The following is a 16,374-nucleotide window of genomic DNA, read 5'->3' on the forward strand; positions in this document are numbered from 1 at the left end:
CTACCACAACATTATTCCTGTTTTTTAGTATATATATATATAAACATATTTACATGTAGCCCATGAATAGGTACATTTACTACTTTCAGGATACTATGGATACTATTTGTTATAACAGGCTTAAAAATTAAAGTATATCACCATGTAGCTAGATTTATGCCCAAATCTGAGAAAAGCAGGGCTTAAATATTCAGGCCAATAGCTGGCAAGGAGTTAACTGCATGTGGCTGTGGCAGGGCGGTCCAGTGAAGAAGGCAATAGGAAAAGGATGCAATCAGCTTCGAGGCACTTTTAGAGGAAGTGCTGATACAAGAAGCCGCATAAGGAAAGGTGTGTAAAAGGAAATAAAAAGAATCTCTGTGAAAATGGTAGGTGCTCTTTTTTCCTAGGTATGTGACATAGCCCAGATTATAGTTAAATAGTCAGGGGATGGTGTAAGCTTCTCTCTGCAATAGCACTGCAATTGAGAAAATTCAGTGTATCCTGTGTAAAAGTACTAATTGTTCTCATTAGAAGAATGCATTACAGCATTTTGTCTGGATACATGCAGTCAACTCTGCAGCTATGATTATATGTATATAAAATGAGGGCGGGGGAGGAGCATGGCTGAATTATGACCATCTTGAATGGCATTAAGTACAACTGTAATTAGCCAGATATGTACTGGCATGGACCTCTAGGTTATATAGTTGGATGGGACTCAATATGACTTATATGTTTATATGCATAAGCAGATTTGAATGATCTGATCCAACTGAAAAATGTTATACTAGATTTCTCTGATTTAATTTTAAAAAATCATATTCAAATTCATTAATAATATAGTTTAATTCTTATATTTTACTACAATTCTAGGGAGTCTCTAATATTTTTACCATTTCCTGCATAAGTCCCACTGTAATCAGGATCATGGCTCAACAGAAGAACCATTGCTTTGCATGTAGTGGATCCTGAAGTCATTCCTGTCTGAAACTCTGGAACATCACTGTCAGTCTATAGCATCACACTGTGTGGACCATGGTCCAAAATAAAATGCATAGAATGAAAGCAATGCTAGCATACCTTCCATGTGTCTGGCCCACCTTAACTAACAAATGATTTTCAAGAGTTGTAGCAAGATGAGTGGGGAAGTGGCATTGTTTTCATGTCCTTTTTTGGAGCTTTCTGATAAGCATCTGGTGGTTACTGTGGATAGAATACTTCTTTTGGACAGATGCCTCCAGTCCCTTATTCTGTTCTGTATTAGCTCTAACTTCGTAGGGGATTATTGCATTCTAAGAAGAGAGATATAAAAAAAACATATCTGGGAATTTGTGACAAAGAAGTTTAATTTCTTAAGTTGCTGATTTGGGGTTTTGTTTCAGCTGAGTACTCTTCCTCTCCCATTCATAGTGAAGCAATGGTGGAATAGATTAATAATGTCAAGAAATATTTCTTTGATATATGACTGTATCTATTTAAATGTTACTTTGATTAGATTTGACATGTTTTCCCTTTTGTACTTGTCACCTTGTCCAAAGATGAGTTTATTAAGTTTCTTTAATAAGCCCTACTCATTCCAGTGGAAAAGTCTACTTCGGATCCTGCCAAATTTTGGCTGGTGGGGTCCAATAGAAGGATCCTTTCTTCTGTGGCCCCCATTCTCTGGAATATTTTCCTGCTGAAGATGAGGTTGTTTCCATATTCCTGGCCTTCCAGAAGAGCCTGAAAATTTGGCTGGGGGGAAGGGGTTACCTGGCTGGGGGGAGTGGCTGATGGTGTAGTGAAGATCCTCACAGATCTGTAGAAGGAAAACACTAATTTCTTGATCAACGAGAACTAAAAAATTTTAACAATCTGATTTATGAATGCCAGATATCATAGATAATACAAAGAACAGTGTAACAATATAAGGGGTACTGACTCAACTTCTATATTGGAGCAAACACATGGTTACTTTATGGGAAAGTAGTATATACTGTAGCCTACTATCTTCATAATATGGATAGTACATCAAGTTGAGCTAGAGTAAAAATCCTCTTTCTTAAACTTGAATCCATAATTTAAGATGCTATAAACTACGAATTGTCCACGATGAACCTGAAATCACACCATAATAAGGGTTAGGCCTTAGGAGAGATGTAGCTAAGCTGTTAACTGAGTAACACTATTTGAAGTTGATTGAGGCACACTAAGTATGACTTCTTGAGATCTGATAGAACTCAGTGCATTATTCCAAGAGATATTAGAAGTCATTCCTAGATACTTTAGTCCTTAACAGACTCTGCATCACAGAGATTTAATATAATGAAATTATCAAGCTGAGAAGACCAATGATCCAAAGATATTCTGGTTAATTTATTGCAGAACTTGTCATGAGGGATGGAGTGAAAGACCACCTTTAAATCAATGAAGGCAAAAAAGGCCACTTTAGAATTGCTAAAGGACTTTTCGCTAAATGGTATAGAATTGGACATCATTCCTCTGTAAAGCATCCTGACCTAAATCTTGTTTGTTCAGTAGCCAAGATATTCTATGAGAGCATCCAATTAATGGTTTAGAAATCTATAGTTTACTAACAAATATGGAGGCTGTTGGACTTCCATTAATTTATTGGACCTTAAGGTCATGGCTGAATAGTACATGCTTATTTTTCATCCATAGGCTTTGGTCAATGGGCAGTTCTGGTACAGATGGGCAGATGACTGCTTTTTGCTTACTATTATTAGTTGGGGTAAGTAATCTTTAAACTTAGTGAAAATAACATTTTGATTTTATGCAATGAAATGCACAAATTATGGAGTAAAAGAAGAAGAAACTCTAGGTTAGAAGTTGTATAACCCAAATGTATTTGTGGCCGGTTTGATTCTGATGTAGGCACCATTCCAGGAAAAAAAAAAGTATATCACACTGGAAATCATGTTAAACCAGATGTTTTACTTCTTATTATCAGGGACATTTTCCTGAAATGGTCACAATTGTGACATTTTGCTTGTAGTATGTAATCTTTTAGAAACCAAAGTCTTCTTTCCTGTAGTTATCAGGAAAAAAATCATTAATGCAAAATCTTATACACTATTTTCTAAGCTCAAAGTGGTTTTGATAAGAATAAAATGATGTTTAAATCTCAAAAATTAAAAATTTACAAAGAAATAGCTGTTACTGCTTTGTTTTTTTTAAAAATCAAACATAAGGTGCTCTCCGAGCTTGGTTGTTTTCTTGCAGACATTTCATTACCCAAACTAGGTGACATCATCAGTGCAAAATAAAATATATTTTTTAAAAATGTTAATGCCTAATAGTGGTTTCATAGGAGTGTTAAAAATGTATATACTAGTCAAACCTTCTTTCCTATAATTTTTAACTGGGAAAAGAGGTGCACCACAGGGCAAAACATTTTGAACCGAGGTATGTCAAATGGGCTAACTTACAGAATGCATTGAAAATCTGAGGCAAATTTTAGAAAAACTTTCATGACATAAAACCTTTTATGACATAAAAATGATTATAAAACAGCTTTTGATGTAATACATGATGTAATATAATTCAGCATGGGCTATTTTAACGCAGATACATCTCTAAATGTATCCTAGCTTTTCCAGTGAAGAAAGTACATTAGAAGCACTGTTATGGTTGAAGGCATTGAGGAGAGAGGAAACCTCTCTGAAAGGATGACCCAAAGGATCATGGTTGTCTAGTTGAATAATAAAAATAGAATGCTTATTTATTTTATTCAGAGATAATAATCTAAAGATAGTCATTTTACTTTATTAAAATAACATTTAAAATCATATACAACAATTGATTGTAGATTTCATAGATTTTGACTTGCCCAGTTACATAAAACTGGATTTTTTTTGTCTAAGGAAGGTTATGAAGAATAAATATAAGGCATGAAACTGAGACATCACACAAGTCTGATCTATTTATATTTGAGTAAAGAATGGTTAATCAGACACAATTCCGTTGTAAATGGTATGTTGCTCCCTCAAGAAGTTTTAATTGCCAGAAACTGTTAACAGCAATTGTTTTATATTATTTCAGAAAAGTTGCATTTGTTGAACTCCTGTCATGTAGCAATTATTAGGATCAGAGAACCTCACTCTTATTATTAAACAGGTGGCATAAATCACTCTTCCCTTTTCAGGGTAAAGATAGTCTTGCAGACTTTAAATGGCCTGGTACATTATTATTTCCAATAATATTAGTGTAGTCTAGCTGAAGCTTCTTCTTTCCTGATGCTATTTGTTCTTCTGGCAGGACTCCTCTTTCATGTAGATGCCTGGACTTACCACTATGGGACCAAATCAGACCTAACCTGGGAAGATGCACGGACATTTTGCCAGACCTGGTATACTGACTTGGTAGCAATCCAGAACAAAGAAGAAATTGCCTATCTCAATGAAGTCTTACCAAAACATTCAAAATACTACTGGATTGGGATCCGGAAAATAAACAACACCTGGACATGGGTAGGAACCAGAAAGGCCCTGACCAAAGAGGCAGAGAATTGGGCTTATCGGGAACCTAACAACAGGCTGTCCAACCAAGACTGTGTTGAGATTTATATTAAGAGGGACTTTGAAGCTGGAAAATGGAATGACGAGCCTTGTGGGAAGAAGAAGCGGGCACTGTGCTATAAAGGTAGTGAAATATTCCATATTGAGTGGCTTATAAGAGCTTCTGTATACTACTAGGCACTGTTTGCCTAATGTACCACCTTGGGATTAGTTTGGGCATGATTAACCCAACTCAGTTTTCTAGAATTGTTTGAAGTGTTGAACTATAAATTGATAGCGCAAGTTGGGTTCCCCAAAAATGCTAGGTCAACATTTGCTTGGCTAAATCTGTGGTACAGTGTGTTATCTGAATATAATCTTAGCTAATGTTAGGCACAGGGGGGTGGACCTCAATGAAACTTAAACTATTTTGATTTTAAATTTGTCCATAGTTTGAACTGCAGCTTCAAATAATCTACCAAGATACAATCTCAGAACACTACAATTGTTCATATCCAAGTAACTTTGTTGTTCAAAGAGAGAGATGTGGAGTTCCTTACTATCAAAATTGTTAGAGAATTTTTAATTTCTCTATTGGTGAAAAATAAATCAGAAGCTCTTACAGTTGACTGCATTTAGCTGATTCAAATAACTTTATATTTATATAAAAATATTTACAATACCATTCTTCTTTACAGCAACATAACTCAATGAAGTCTTCTTACAGAGACAGACCAGACAAAACCTGAGACTGGAAATCCAGTTCCTAACTCAATACTCTTTTTGCACAGACTCAGTAGCACTTTCTTCACATTGGCTGACTGAGTTACCACATGACTCTTCCTGTTCATGAATATTCCAACACTCCTCCCTTCATGACAGGAAGGGACATCAGACCTATTAACTTAATACATTCTTTAATCGTGAAAAACCTTGTGCCACTAACCTGGCCTTATACTGTATATCTTTATTTGGCAATACCTTTTTCTTATATATCCACTTACAACCCATAGCTTTGGTTCCCTGTGGCAAAGTCACTGATTTAAATACTTCATGGTCTCCCATCGATTTCATCTCTTTGTCCATGGCCTCCTTCCATCTTTCTTGTTCAGCTTTTGGTAATGCCAACACCTCTTTATAACTTCTTGGCTCATACCACACATTGCAAATCTTTACCTTGCTGGCAGAATACCTGTCAGGTGGAATTCCTTTATTACATCGCTCTGACCTACGTGGTATTAACTGCTCCTGTGTCTCAATTCTTTCTGGTTTCATGTCTTGTTCAGCCTCTCCTCGCTGAACATTGACATCTTCAATAAACATTTTTTCATCATTAGATGAGTTATTGTCATTAAATAGATCACCGTCATTAAGTGAGACATACCCAGAATTTGCATTAATTCTGTCCCAATTTTGTTCTGCAAAATTAGCAGACCTTGAAATTATAATTCTTTTACTTCCATCGCTAAAGCGATATCCTTTTGACCCTGGCTCATAGCCCACAAACCTGAGCTTTCTTGCCTTTTGCTGTCCCTTTCTTCTGATTGCTTTTGGAATATGTACCCATGCAGTACTTCCAAAAATTCTCAAATGTGCCAGTGATGGCTTTCTCCCATATAGAATGGCATATGGAGTATTATTAATGGAGGAACTCCACAGCCTGTTAACTATATAATTAGCAGTCAATATGGCTTCTCCCCAATATGACCTGCTCAAACCAGAATCCTCCAATAATGAATCTTTCATTGTTTGCAAAACACCATTCCTTCTTTCAGCTACACCATTCTCTGCTGCTGTGTAAGGATTTGTACGTCTGTGTCTTATCCCCAACTGCCCCAACCATTGTTGGAATTTAGTTGACATAAATTCAGTACCTCTGTCAGTTTGCAACTGACACACTTGTTGTCTGTACCTTCTCTCTACAAAACTTACCCACTGTTTGAATTGTTGTAGCACCTCTGTCTTTGCTCTAAGCAAGTAGCAAAATGAATACCTGCTATAATCATCAACAATTACCAGTGCATATTTTGCTCCTCCCAAACTGGCTTGCATAGGTCCCACCAGATCTGCATGAACCAGCTCTAGAACTCTTTTTGTTTGTCTTGTGCTACATTTACTGACTGGGAATGCCTTTGACTTTGATGCTTTGCATACTGCACAGTCCAAATATGTTTTGCATCCCTTCAAATTTAGCCCTTCTGCAAAATCTTGCATTTGCTGCAAAACATTAAAGCTTGCATGGCCAAGTCTTCTATGCAGAAGATAAACACATGAATCATGCTCTGCAACATTCTTAAATATATGGGAACATTGAACCTTTTGTCCCTGCAATACATATAGATTATCTTCCTTTATGCCTTCTGCACAAATATTCCCATTCCTTTTGATGAGACATTTCCCATTTACAAAAATGACCTCAAAACCTTGTTTGTCTAAATTAGACACACTTAACAAATTATGTTCCATCTCAGGTACACAAAGCACATTGGTAAACTTTGATTCCAAATATGGAATTTTTACATCGCCTCTTCCAATGACATTTGCTTTCTGGCCATTTGCCAAAGCCACAGCTTCTTGTGCTACTGGAACAAACCTGCAAAATAATTCAGAGTCATTAACAATTGTTTGACTTGCCCCACTATCTATTAGCCACTTGTCTCTGTTGTTGCTATAGCAAACTTTTGCAACACCAAAATGTTCCTTTTGCAAAACAGTCCTTTTTTCTTTGCACAAATGTCTTTTTCTGCAAATTGTTCCTCTGCAAACAGTTCCTCTGCAGATGGTTGTTTGTTCCACAAATGTAGCAAGTCTTTTCCCGCCAAGCAGCTCTCTGCTTGCAAAATCTCTCTTTTGTTGCAATTTGGTCCGGGTCCGATCTGCTTGTTTCTTCTCCTCTGGAGACTTGCAGTCTGTACCCCCTCCTTAGGAATTTCTCCTCCTCATGGCTGCTTCTAAAATGGCGTTTTTCTTCTTCATTAAGCAAACATGCCTTTAAAGCCTCAACATTTAAGTCTTGTTCTTCTTTGCACTCAAATATTGCAGAAACTGTGTCCCAGGTTTTATCTAAACTGTTCAACACCAATAAAACCTTCTGGGACTCAGGGAATTTAATCCCACGTTGTTCTAAGTCCAAAAATAAACTTTGCATTTTATTTAAATGCTGTTCCACAGATTCACCTGGTTGCAAACAGGTCCTGTAAAGTTTTCTTGATAATTGCACTATATTGCATGCAGAAACATTCACGTGCACAGCTCTCAACTTCAACCAAATCTCCTTTGCAGTCTTTAAATTTGCAACGTTTAGAAATTGATCATCATCTAAATTCAAGATAAGATAAGCCATTGCTCTATCATGGCTTTTCTGATCTGCAGCTGCAAATACTTGTGGTGGATTTTCAACAATATACCACAGCTCTTTTGCTTTCAGCAAACATTCCATTTTTGCAGCCCACACAATATAATTCTTTTGGCCTAAATGAGGCACACAGCTTTCCTTAAATTCCATTGCAGCCATTCTGCTAATTCTGCCTTGTTCTTATACTTTCTAAACACAGGCAATTTCTTCCAGCTTTAAATTATAATGCAGTCCTTAGTAAGCTCTGGGCCCATAGCCTGTTAGAGAATTTTTAATTTCTCTATTGGTGAAAAATAAATCAGAACCTCTCACAGTTGACTGCATTTAGCTGATTCAAATAACTTTATATTTATATAAAAATATTTACAATACCATTCTTCTTTACAGCAACATAATTCAATGAAGTCTTCTTACAGAGACAGACCAGACAAAACCTGAGACTGGAAATCCAGCTCCTAACATAATATTCTTTTGTGCACAGACTCAGTAGCACTTTCTTCACATTGGCTGACTGAGTTACCACATGACTCTTCCTGTTCATGAATATTCCAACAAAAATTATAATCAGTCCCATGGTTATCAGGTTCTTTTTTTTTTAAGTTTTATTTATAATACAGTTAAAAACAAACAAACATTGGATTTAACGTGACATTCCAGTATATACATTCTTATCAGATTATTCCACTTTTTACAATCAATTCTTCATCTCTACATATACATCTAAGTTTTATATACAATACTAAAATAACATGTATTTCTATCTTAACATTCATCTTTAATCCCAACCATCCTCTTCAAATTCCTCCAGCGGTAAAATTTATCCCAGGTTTCATAATAAACTGATCCACATTTGTCTTTTAATATCATTGTGAGCCTGTCCATTTCCGCACATGCTAATAGTTTATGTATTAACTCTTCTGTGGGAATTTCCTTGCTCTTCCATTTTTGCACTAAAGCAATGCTTATCAGGTTCTTCATGGTGCAGAAGATCCAATTACAGGCAACAAAATAACAACTGGGAAATTAGAATTTGCAACACTGAGATCAGAGTACTGGAAAAAAATATACTAGGGATACAGAAATCAACTTTGCATTCTCTTATACTATAAAAATGATGAAATGAAAAGAATCCATAATTATTATACATCTTTGCTCTTAGGGCATATTTGCAGTTATGATTGAGGTTATTCCTGTGTTGTGCTCGTGGCCGCTTAAGATTAAGCCGGATCAAGAAACTTGTCAAGACTGAAAGGCTCTAAAACAGCTTGTAAATCATTAAGGCCTGCTGCAGGCTGTCACATCGAAGGCAATTCTTTAGCTGCTGTGTTATCTCCCTTTTGTTTCAAGGAAACTTTCCTTCCTGGGCATATTTTTATGTGTTCATAAATATAAACAGAAAGAGATGCACATAAGTAAAATGAATATGCATGCATATACAAAAATTCAAAATTAAAAGGTAATTCTTGGTTTCAAAACAGCAACTTTTTACATACTAGGCAATACTGTTAGCCACTATGTTATTTTAATACTAATTGTGAAGGCGAGAATACTCTTAGATTAGAGCAACTATTGCCTCAGTTGAAGGAGCATTTCTTCCTCTGGGAGTGAAGTAGCCAATGGACAACTTGTTGAAGTTAACCTGTAAGGAAGTAAAAGGGTCCACTAAAGAGGACAAAAGCAATCAAGAGGACCTATGAGGAAAAGACTACATCAGGAAAATAAATTTGGTATAAAATTTACAATGAGAGATAGGTAAGGCCTGGCACTGTCCATTTCTTGCAATGGCACAACTAATAGGTTAGCAGAGTTGGAAGGGACTTTGGAGGTCTTCTAGTCCAACCCTCTGCTCAAGTAGGAAACTCTAGACCAGGGGTCTGCAACCTTAAACATTCAAAGAGCCACTTGGACCTGTTTCCCAGAGAAAAGAAAACACTGGGAGCCGCAAAACTTGTGCGCGCATGCGCGTGCGAGGGGGAAAAAGCTTGATTGAAGAGTTTAATTAAAAAGAAATAGAGGCTGCTGTGCATGAGTTCTGTCTCTCTCTCTCTCTCTCCTCTCCCTCCCTCCCCCTCTCTCTCTTTCTCTCTTTCCTCTCCCTCTCTCTCTCTTTCTCTCTCCTCTCCCTCTCTCTTTCTCTCTTTCTTTCCTCTCTCTCTTTCTCTCCCTCTCTCTCTCTTTCTCTCTCTCTCTTTCTCTCTCCCCCCTCTCTTCCTCTCTCCGATCTTCTGCTCACCTGGCAAGCTGGCTTCAAGCTGTTCTCCAACAGGCTAGCTCTCTCCTGCCCTTCCTGCTTCCTGCAGAGATGCAGCAAAGGCAGGAACCCTGCCCAATAAGCTTGTCAGCTCGTCGGAGAACAGGGTAAGGCCATTCTCTTTTTTACACACCCAGAGAGAGAGAGAGAGAGAGAGAGAGAGAGAGAGAGAGAGAGAGAGAGAGAGAGAGAAAGAGAGAGAGAAGGGAAGTGTAAGTGCCTCTCTCTGTCTCTGTTTCTCTCTCTGCAAATGGCAGAGGAGGCTGGGAGCCGCAGGAGAAGGCTCAAAGAGCCGCATTGCTGACCTGTGCTCTAGACTATTTCAGACAAATGGCTGCCCAATCTCTTCTTTAAAACCTCCAGTGATAGCGCAGCACAACTTCTGGAGACAATTTTTGTTCCACTGGTTAATTGTCCTCACTGTCAGGAAATTTCTCCTTAGTTCTAGGTTGCTTCTCTCCTTGGCTAGTTTCCATCTGTTGATTCTTGTTCTGCTCTCAGGTGCTTTGGAGAATAAGTTGACTCCCCTCTTTTTTGTGGCAGCCCCTCAGATATTGGAACACTGCTATCCTGATCTCTGGTCCTTTTCATTAGACTAGACATACACAATTCTTGCAACCATTTTTTATATGTTTTAGCCTCTAGCCTACTAATCATCTTTGTTGCTCTTCTCTGGACTCTTTCCAGAGTCTCAACATCTTTTTTACATTGTGTTGACCAAAACTGGACGCAATATTCCAAATGTGGCCTTACCAAGGCATTATAAAGTGGTACTAATGCTTCACGTGATCTTGATTCTATCTCTCTGATAATGCAACCTAGGATTGGGTTGGCTTTTTTGGAGGCTGCTGCACACTGCTGACTTATACTTAAGTGATTGTCCACTAGGACTCCAAGGTCCTTCTCACAGTTACTACTATTGAGCAAGGTACCACCTATTCTGCACCTGTGCATTTGGTTTTTCTTGCCTAAATAGAATAGAATAGAGCTGGAAGAGACCTTGGAGGTCTTCTAATCCAGCCCCCTGCTTAAGCAGGAGAACCTATATCATCTCAGACAAGTTACTGTCTAGTTTCTTCTTAAAAATCTCCAGTGATGGAGTGCCCACAATTTCTGGGGGCAAGTTAGGCAATATAGATATGCCCATAACTTCACTGGAAGTATTCTGGAATAGTAGGTCTGCCCATTAACAATTATACCAAACAGTTCATGACGGTCATAAGAAAATCAATATAATGCACATCCAAACTAAGTTGACCTTTTTGTGTGTGGTTACTTCAAGATAAATATTGCAATCTCTACAGAAAATGCTAGCAACACTACCTCATCACCAGCCATTCCGTTTTCAATTAATTCCTGAATATATTTTATCCAGTAGTCTTCAAAGCATTCTTTTTGATGTGCTTATATGGAATAGTTGCAAAGGAAGACTGATTTTTGAAACTGTTAGCAACTGGTAACACGTTGGCAAGTCAACTTCACTCTATGAGGCTAGATTGAGATTGTAGGCAGGTTGCATCACCCAAATCTGCAAGCCCACTGAAGACTTTGCACTAGAAATTTATTTCAGGTTTCTTCTGCGATAGGCCAGTAGAAATGGATCTTGAGGTGATGAGAAATGGATCTGGGGGTGACACTCTTCTAAAGAGAAAACAAATGCTCATGATCATAGGCTACTGGAATCCAATATTCATGTGCAACTGAAATGAGGGAAGAAAAAAAGAAAGATTTATGAAATGGATTTACTTGGATTGAGTGTTATAATGCAATCAACAGAAAAAAGAGGAAATGTCATATAATATCATAAGTCTCTAATATTGTTTCCCATTTGTTTCACTGATCTCGGTCCCTGTTTTTAACAGCAGCTTGTCTCTCCTAGGAACTGAGCAAATATGTTGTATCCATTAATGAGCATTGTGTTGGAAATTATTTCTTAAAAATAAACAATAAAATAGAAGGCATTTTTGAGTCAAAGAAGAAATTAACATTGAGGATTACCTGAAATGCATAATAAAAGATATACTGCATTTATTGCATGTACGATAAATTTGACATCTAAAGAAATAGAAGTACACAGCAAAACAATTCTAGATCCTACAAAGGTACTATAAAATATTGGTAGTACAAAGATGGAATTGATTTTCAATGTTAAAGTTTAAATAAGTGTATTCTTAGTATGAAAATTATAGACCTAATTTGTCTATAATTTGGAGGTGCTTCTGACACAAATAAAGAAGCATGAAAATGGCTAGCAAGAGTTCAGTTGTAATGGAATTTTCTAAAGAATGTTCTTGAACAAAAACATACTGTTCTGAGAACAGAGAAATTAGTGAGGTTAAAAATAGTAACATACTTTATTTTTTGTGAGAGCCATGTCAAATATTGTCTTTCATACTATAGTTGTGTATTCATACAGCACATTAATCTTTGATAGGTGCAAGACTAGCAGTTCCACAATCTGATGGGAGTGAATGGAAATGAAACAAAAAATTGTCACCTTTTGATTTTCAGATATTGCTAATTGAGAATGATTACTTTTATGGGTAAAGTACTGGTAATACATGTCAAAGTCTCTTTTTTCCTAATTTACCATCACTTTTGATATGTCAGCATTACAATGGATCCCACTTGTGAATGATCATATGTTGGACTGAATGCAAGAGAAATTGGTCATAAGATTATTTCCCATTTTAATTGACATGGATTTCTGTCCCAAAAGAATTCTTGTAATTGAAAGAAGCCAAAGAAGTTTGAAATATCTAGTATGTTCATGACAAGAGACAGTTTGGTGTAGTGGCTAAGGCATCAAATTAGAGAGTGGGAGACTATGAATTGTAGTCCCTTCTTAGGCACAAAACCAGCTGGGTGACCTTGAGCCAGTCACTTTACCTCAGCCCTGGGAAGGAGGCAATGGCAAGCCATTTCTGAAAAACCTTGCTAAGAAAGTTGCAGAGACCTGTCCAGGAATTGGACATGGTTGAATGGAAGAAAAAAAAAAAGCTTATTACATAATTCTAATCCAATTCTATTTTTTATGCAGCTTCTTGTCAACCTTCCTCCTGCAACGAACGTAGTGAATGTGTGGAGACCATTGGGAACTACACCTGCGAATGCTACCCTGGTTTTTATGGCCCTTGGTGTGAAAATGGTGAGTCTGTTGGAACCAATGAAATTTTCCTCCTATTGTGATTAGATGGTATAGAGCAGTGGTTCTCAGCCTGTGGGTTGGGACCCCATTTGGGGTCGAACGACCATTTCACAGGGATCGCCAAACAACGCAGTCCGCCATTTTTTTCCCCCTTTTCCTTAGCTGTGCTACTCCCTTTTGTTCTATTGGCTTTTGAAAGCCAATAGAATAGACTCTCTTGAATAGAGTCTAATTCTATTGGCTTTCAAAAGCCAATAGGAATTGTCCAAGCTGTCTCTGCCCTGCTAAGCCCACCAAAAGTCCCATTCTGCAAACGGTGCTGCACCAATTGAGTAGTCCTCGACTTATGACCGGTTGAGTAGTCCTCGACCGGTTGGGGGTCGCGGCATTAAAAAGGTTGAGAACCACTGGTACAGAGGCAGCGATCATAAGGGGAGGAGGCATGTTCTCAGCAAGGATAACAAAATTAAGTACTCCGGTTTCCATGACACAGTACTGATACAATCAGTGTGATTCCCTCATGCAAGAGCAAACTACATGAAAAATGTCACGTCCACTTTGGTCCTCAGTCTATAAAGCATTACAAGCATTCTATTTCAGCTCTATTATTTTCTCTGGGGGAATAGGCTGAACAGTCGCCCAGTTATTTTTCCAAGAAGACCTTGGCCACAAAGGAAGAAAATGTTTTCTCTTTTATGAGTGGGAACTCCTATGTTGTGATTTTTGTTTAGTGTTGATGAAACCTATTGATTTTATTTGAAACAATATTTAAAGGAATTCACTGTGCTAACATTCTGTAAAACACTGCAAGTAGCATCAGGAAAGCTGCATCGGTTACATCATAGGGGTACTGTGGGGGGAAGAGAGCATGGATTCCTATGGTTAGCACTGAATAAGCAGTTGAATTTCTCTTTAGAGATCTTTAAGTCTGATAATACATCAGAATTTTTAATTATTCAATGTAATAACATTTGTTTTTCTATTAAGTTATTTTGCAAGCATAATGAAAAATATCAGTGACTTAAAGAAATAGTCTAGCAATTCACTGAAAACAACAGGACAAGGTAGGATTTATAGGCTTAGAGTAAAAGTTTTTCAAGAAGTGTCCTAAGATATTTTAGATCATAAGTGGTCTTTCTTTCAGCAATTTTATTCAACAGAGAAAGTGATGAACTCATGTTTTCAAGAAAATTAAATCTCTTGCTATTAAAATAATTCTCATATTATTTTAGGAGCTTTTAAAATAATTGAGGTTTTGTGTTAATGGACAATTTAGATGCCACGCCCTTGAATTCAGTAGAATTCAAGAACTTCCCTCCCTTTGTTGCAATATAGGAAAAACAGTTTTGTCAGTGATGATGATGGCTTAATGTTATCTTTTCATGTCTTTGTTTAGTTGTAAAATGCAACCTGTTTGGCCCTCTCCATCAGGCCCTGCTCATGAATTGCACTCATCCGTTGGAGCAGTTCAGTTACAGATCTCATTGCAGTTTCAGGTGTGATAAAGGTTTTACAATAACTGGCCCAGTCAACCTGCAATGTTTGTCATCTGGGCAATGGACAGCAGAAGTACCTCTGTGTGCAGGTATGACCCAACATAATTAGTGCCAAGTGTTGGCATAATGGATCCTTGCCAAGGCCATACATTGGGAATAGGTTAGTTGAATAAAAATGGATGGAGGCTTTTACAACCTTGCTGTGTTTGGAACTCAAGTACAATTCTAATCTGACAATTATCCTTGGTATTTTATTATTTAGAAAAGAAGTAGGGATGAAAACAAAGTTTATCCAGGTTGTATTTTAATGTGAAAATTTAAAAACCCATATTTCTCAAACTACTATGTAAACTAAATTGCTGCTATCTGTACTCCTCTGAATTTGATTTAAGCTATAAATAGAAACAGCAGTGTGAATATAATGCATTAGATAGGGCCATTTGCTTATCATAACTGTTTAAAAGGAAAACCTGTGTATAAAGTCACATGTAATAGAAGAAATATATTGACCATGTATCTTGATTTTGATGTAGGCCTTAAAAAATATACATCAATGCATATGAAATAAAACTTCCTTAAAATAATTACTATTTATTTATTTATTTATTTCACTTTCTCATTTCCCACCAGTTTTGCATTCATCTTTAGTTCCTGTTTTTCTGGCCCAGAATGCCAGTTTTTTTTTTTTATCACGGGCAATAGATGTGTGAGAAATCCAGTGTTAACTGTTTACCTACCTACCTTTCCTAAATAGGCTATACTGGATTCTGTAAAATTCAACAGCTTGCATCCTCATTTGTGACAACAATTAGAAATAATTACAATTATACAACTATACTTTTGTGTGTAACATACTAAATATACTTTTACATACTATTTTATAAAGTAACAACATATATGTAAAATGTGCTAAAAATAAGTGCTCTATATATTTCAGTTTTGCCTCAAATTTTCTGTTTTCTAAAAATGATTGTTCATCACTTCAAATTATCCAGAATGTTTACATCTTTTGTGGTGTTACAAAGCATTGTACCTGATTTCTTTCTTTCCTGCCCTTAGCTGTCCAGTGCCAGCCATTAAATATCCCTGTACATGGAAACTTTAGCTGCATTCATATCCATGGAGAATTTCATTACCAGTCTAGTTGCGACTTTAAATGCCAAGAAGGCTTTCTGATCAATGGAGCAGGGACCACTATATGTGAAGCGTCTGGAACATGGAGTGCACCAGAGCCAATCTGCCAAGGTTTGGGGCTTTCTGTTTCTCCTTAATCTCTGGTGTTAGGGATGAGAACTGAGTAATATTTGGCAGGCATAGCAAGATGATAAGGAGAACCTCTGATTGATTTACTATGTCCCCATTGTTACAAAATGCACAAGTTGTTCTGATGTCAGGCTCCAAAAGACAAGAAAGACATGTTGCAATTGTTTTAGAACCTGGAGGCTAGAAATACACGGCATTACACTGTGGAGTTATAGACAAATAGTGGGTATATTAAATTTGGAAAAGATTCTTTCAGTAGGGTAGGACTATGCTTTGAGAAGTCAATCAATTGGTGCAATAATTTTTACTTCCAGGAAAATGGGTGGCTAGCATAGGATTAAGTTATATTTGAAATATGTTAATTTGTATCATGAAGACCTTTT

General features: G+C 37.0%; 1 protein-coding gene across 2 annotated transcripts in view; it reads left to right on the plus strand.

Annotated features, from left to right (window-relative positions):
* The first annotated feature begins 278 nt into the window (after positions 1–278).
* LOC120310510 (P-selectin-like) overlaps positions 279–16,374 on the plus strand; it is a 45,845-nt gene continuing 29,749 nt past the window's right edge. For both annotated transcript variants that reach the window (XM_039348972.1, XM_039348973.1), the window contains exons 1-6: positions 279–368; positions 2,644–2,713; positions 4,240–4,623; positions 13,125–13,232; positions 14,629–14,817; positions 15,788–15,973. In XM_039348972.1, the coding sequence (XP_039204906.1) occupies positions 366–368; positions 2,644–2,713; positions 4,240–4,623; positions 13,125–13,232; positions 14,629–14,817; positions 15,788–15,973 (940 nt within the window). In that variant the 5' untranslated portion in view covers positions 279–365. The remainder of the gene's footprint in view (positions 369–2,643; positions 2,714–4,239; positions 4,624–13,124; positions 13,233–14,628; positions 14,818–15,787; positions 15,974–16,374) is intronic.

Source organism: Crotalus tigris, unplaced genomic scaffold (assembly GCF_016545835.1).
Source record: "Crotalus tigris isolate CLP2741 ecotype Arizona unplaced genomic scaffold, ASM1654583v1 scf7180000018217.1405312, whole genome shotgun sequence".
NCBI lineage: Eukaryota > Metazoa > Chordata > Lepidosauria > Squamata > Viperidae > Crotalus > Crotalus tigris.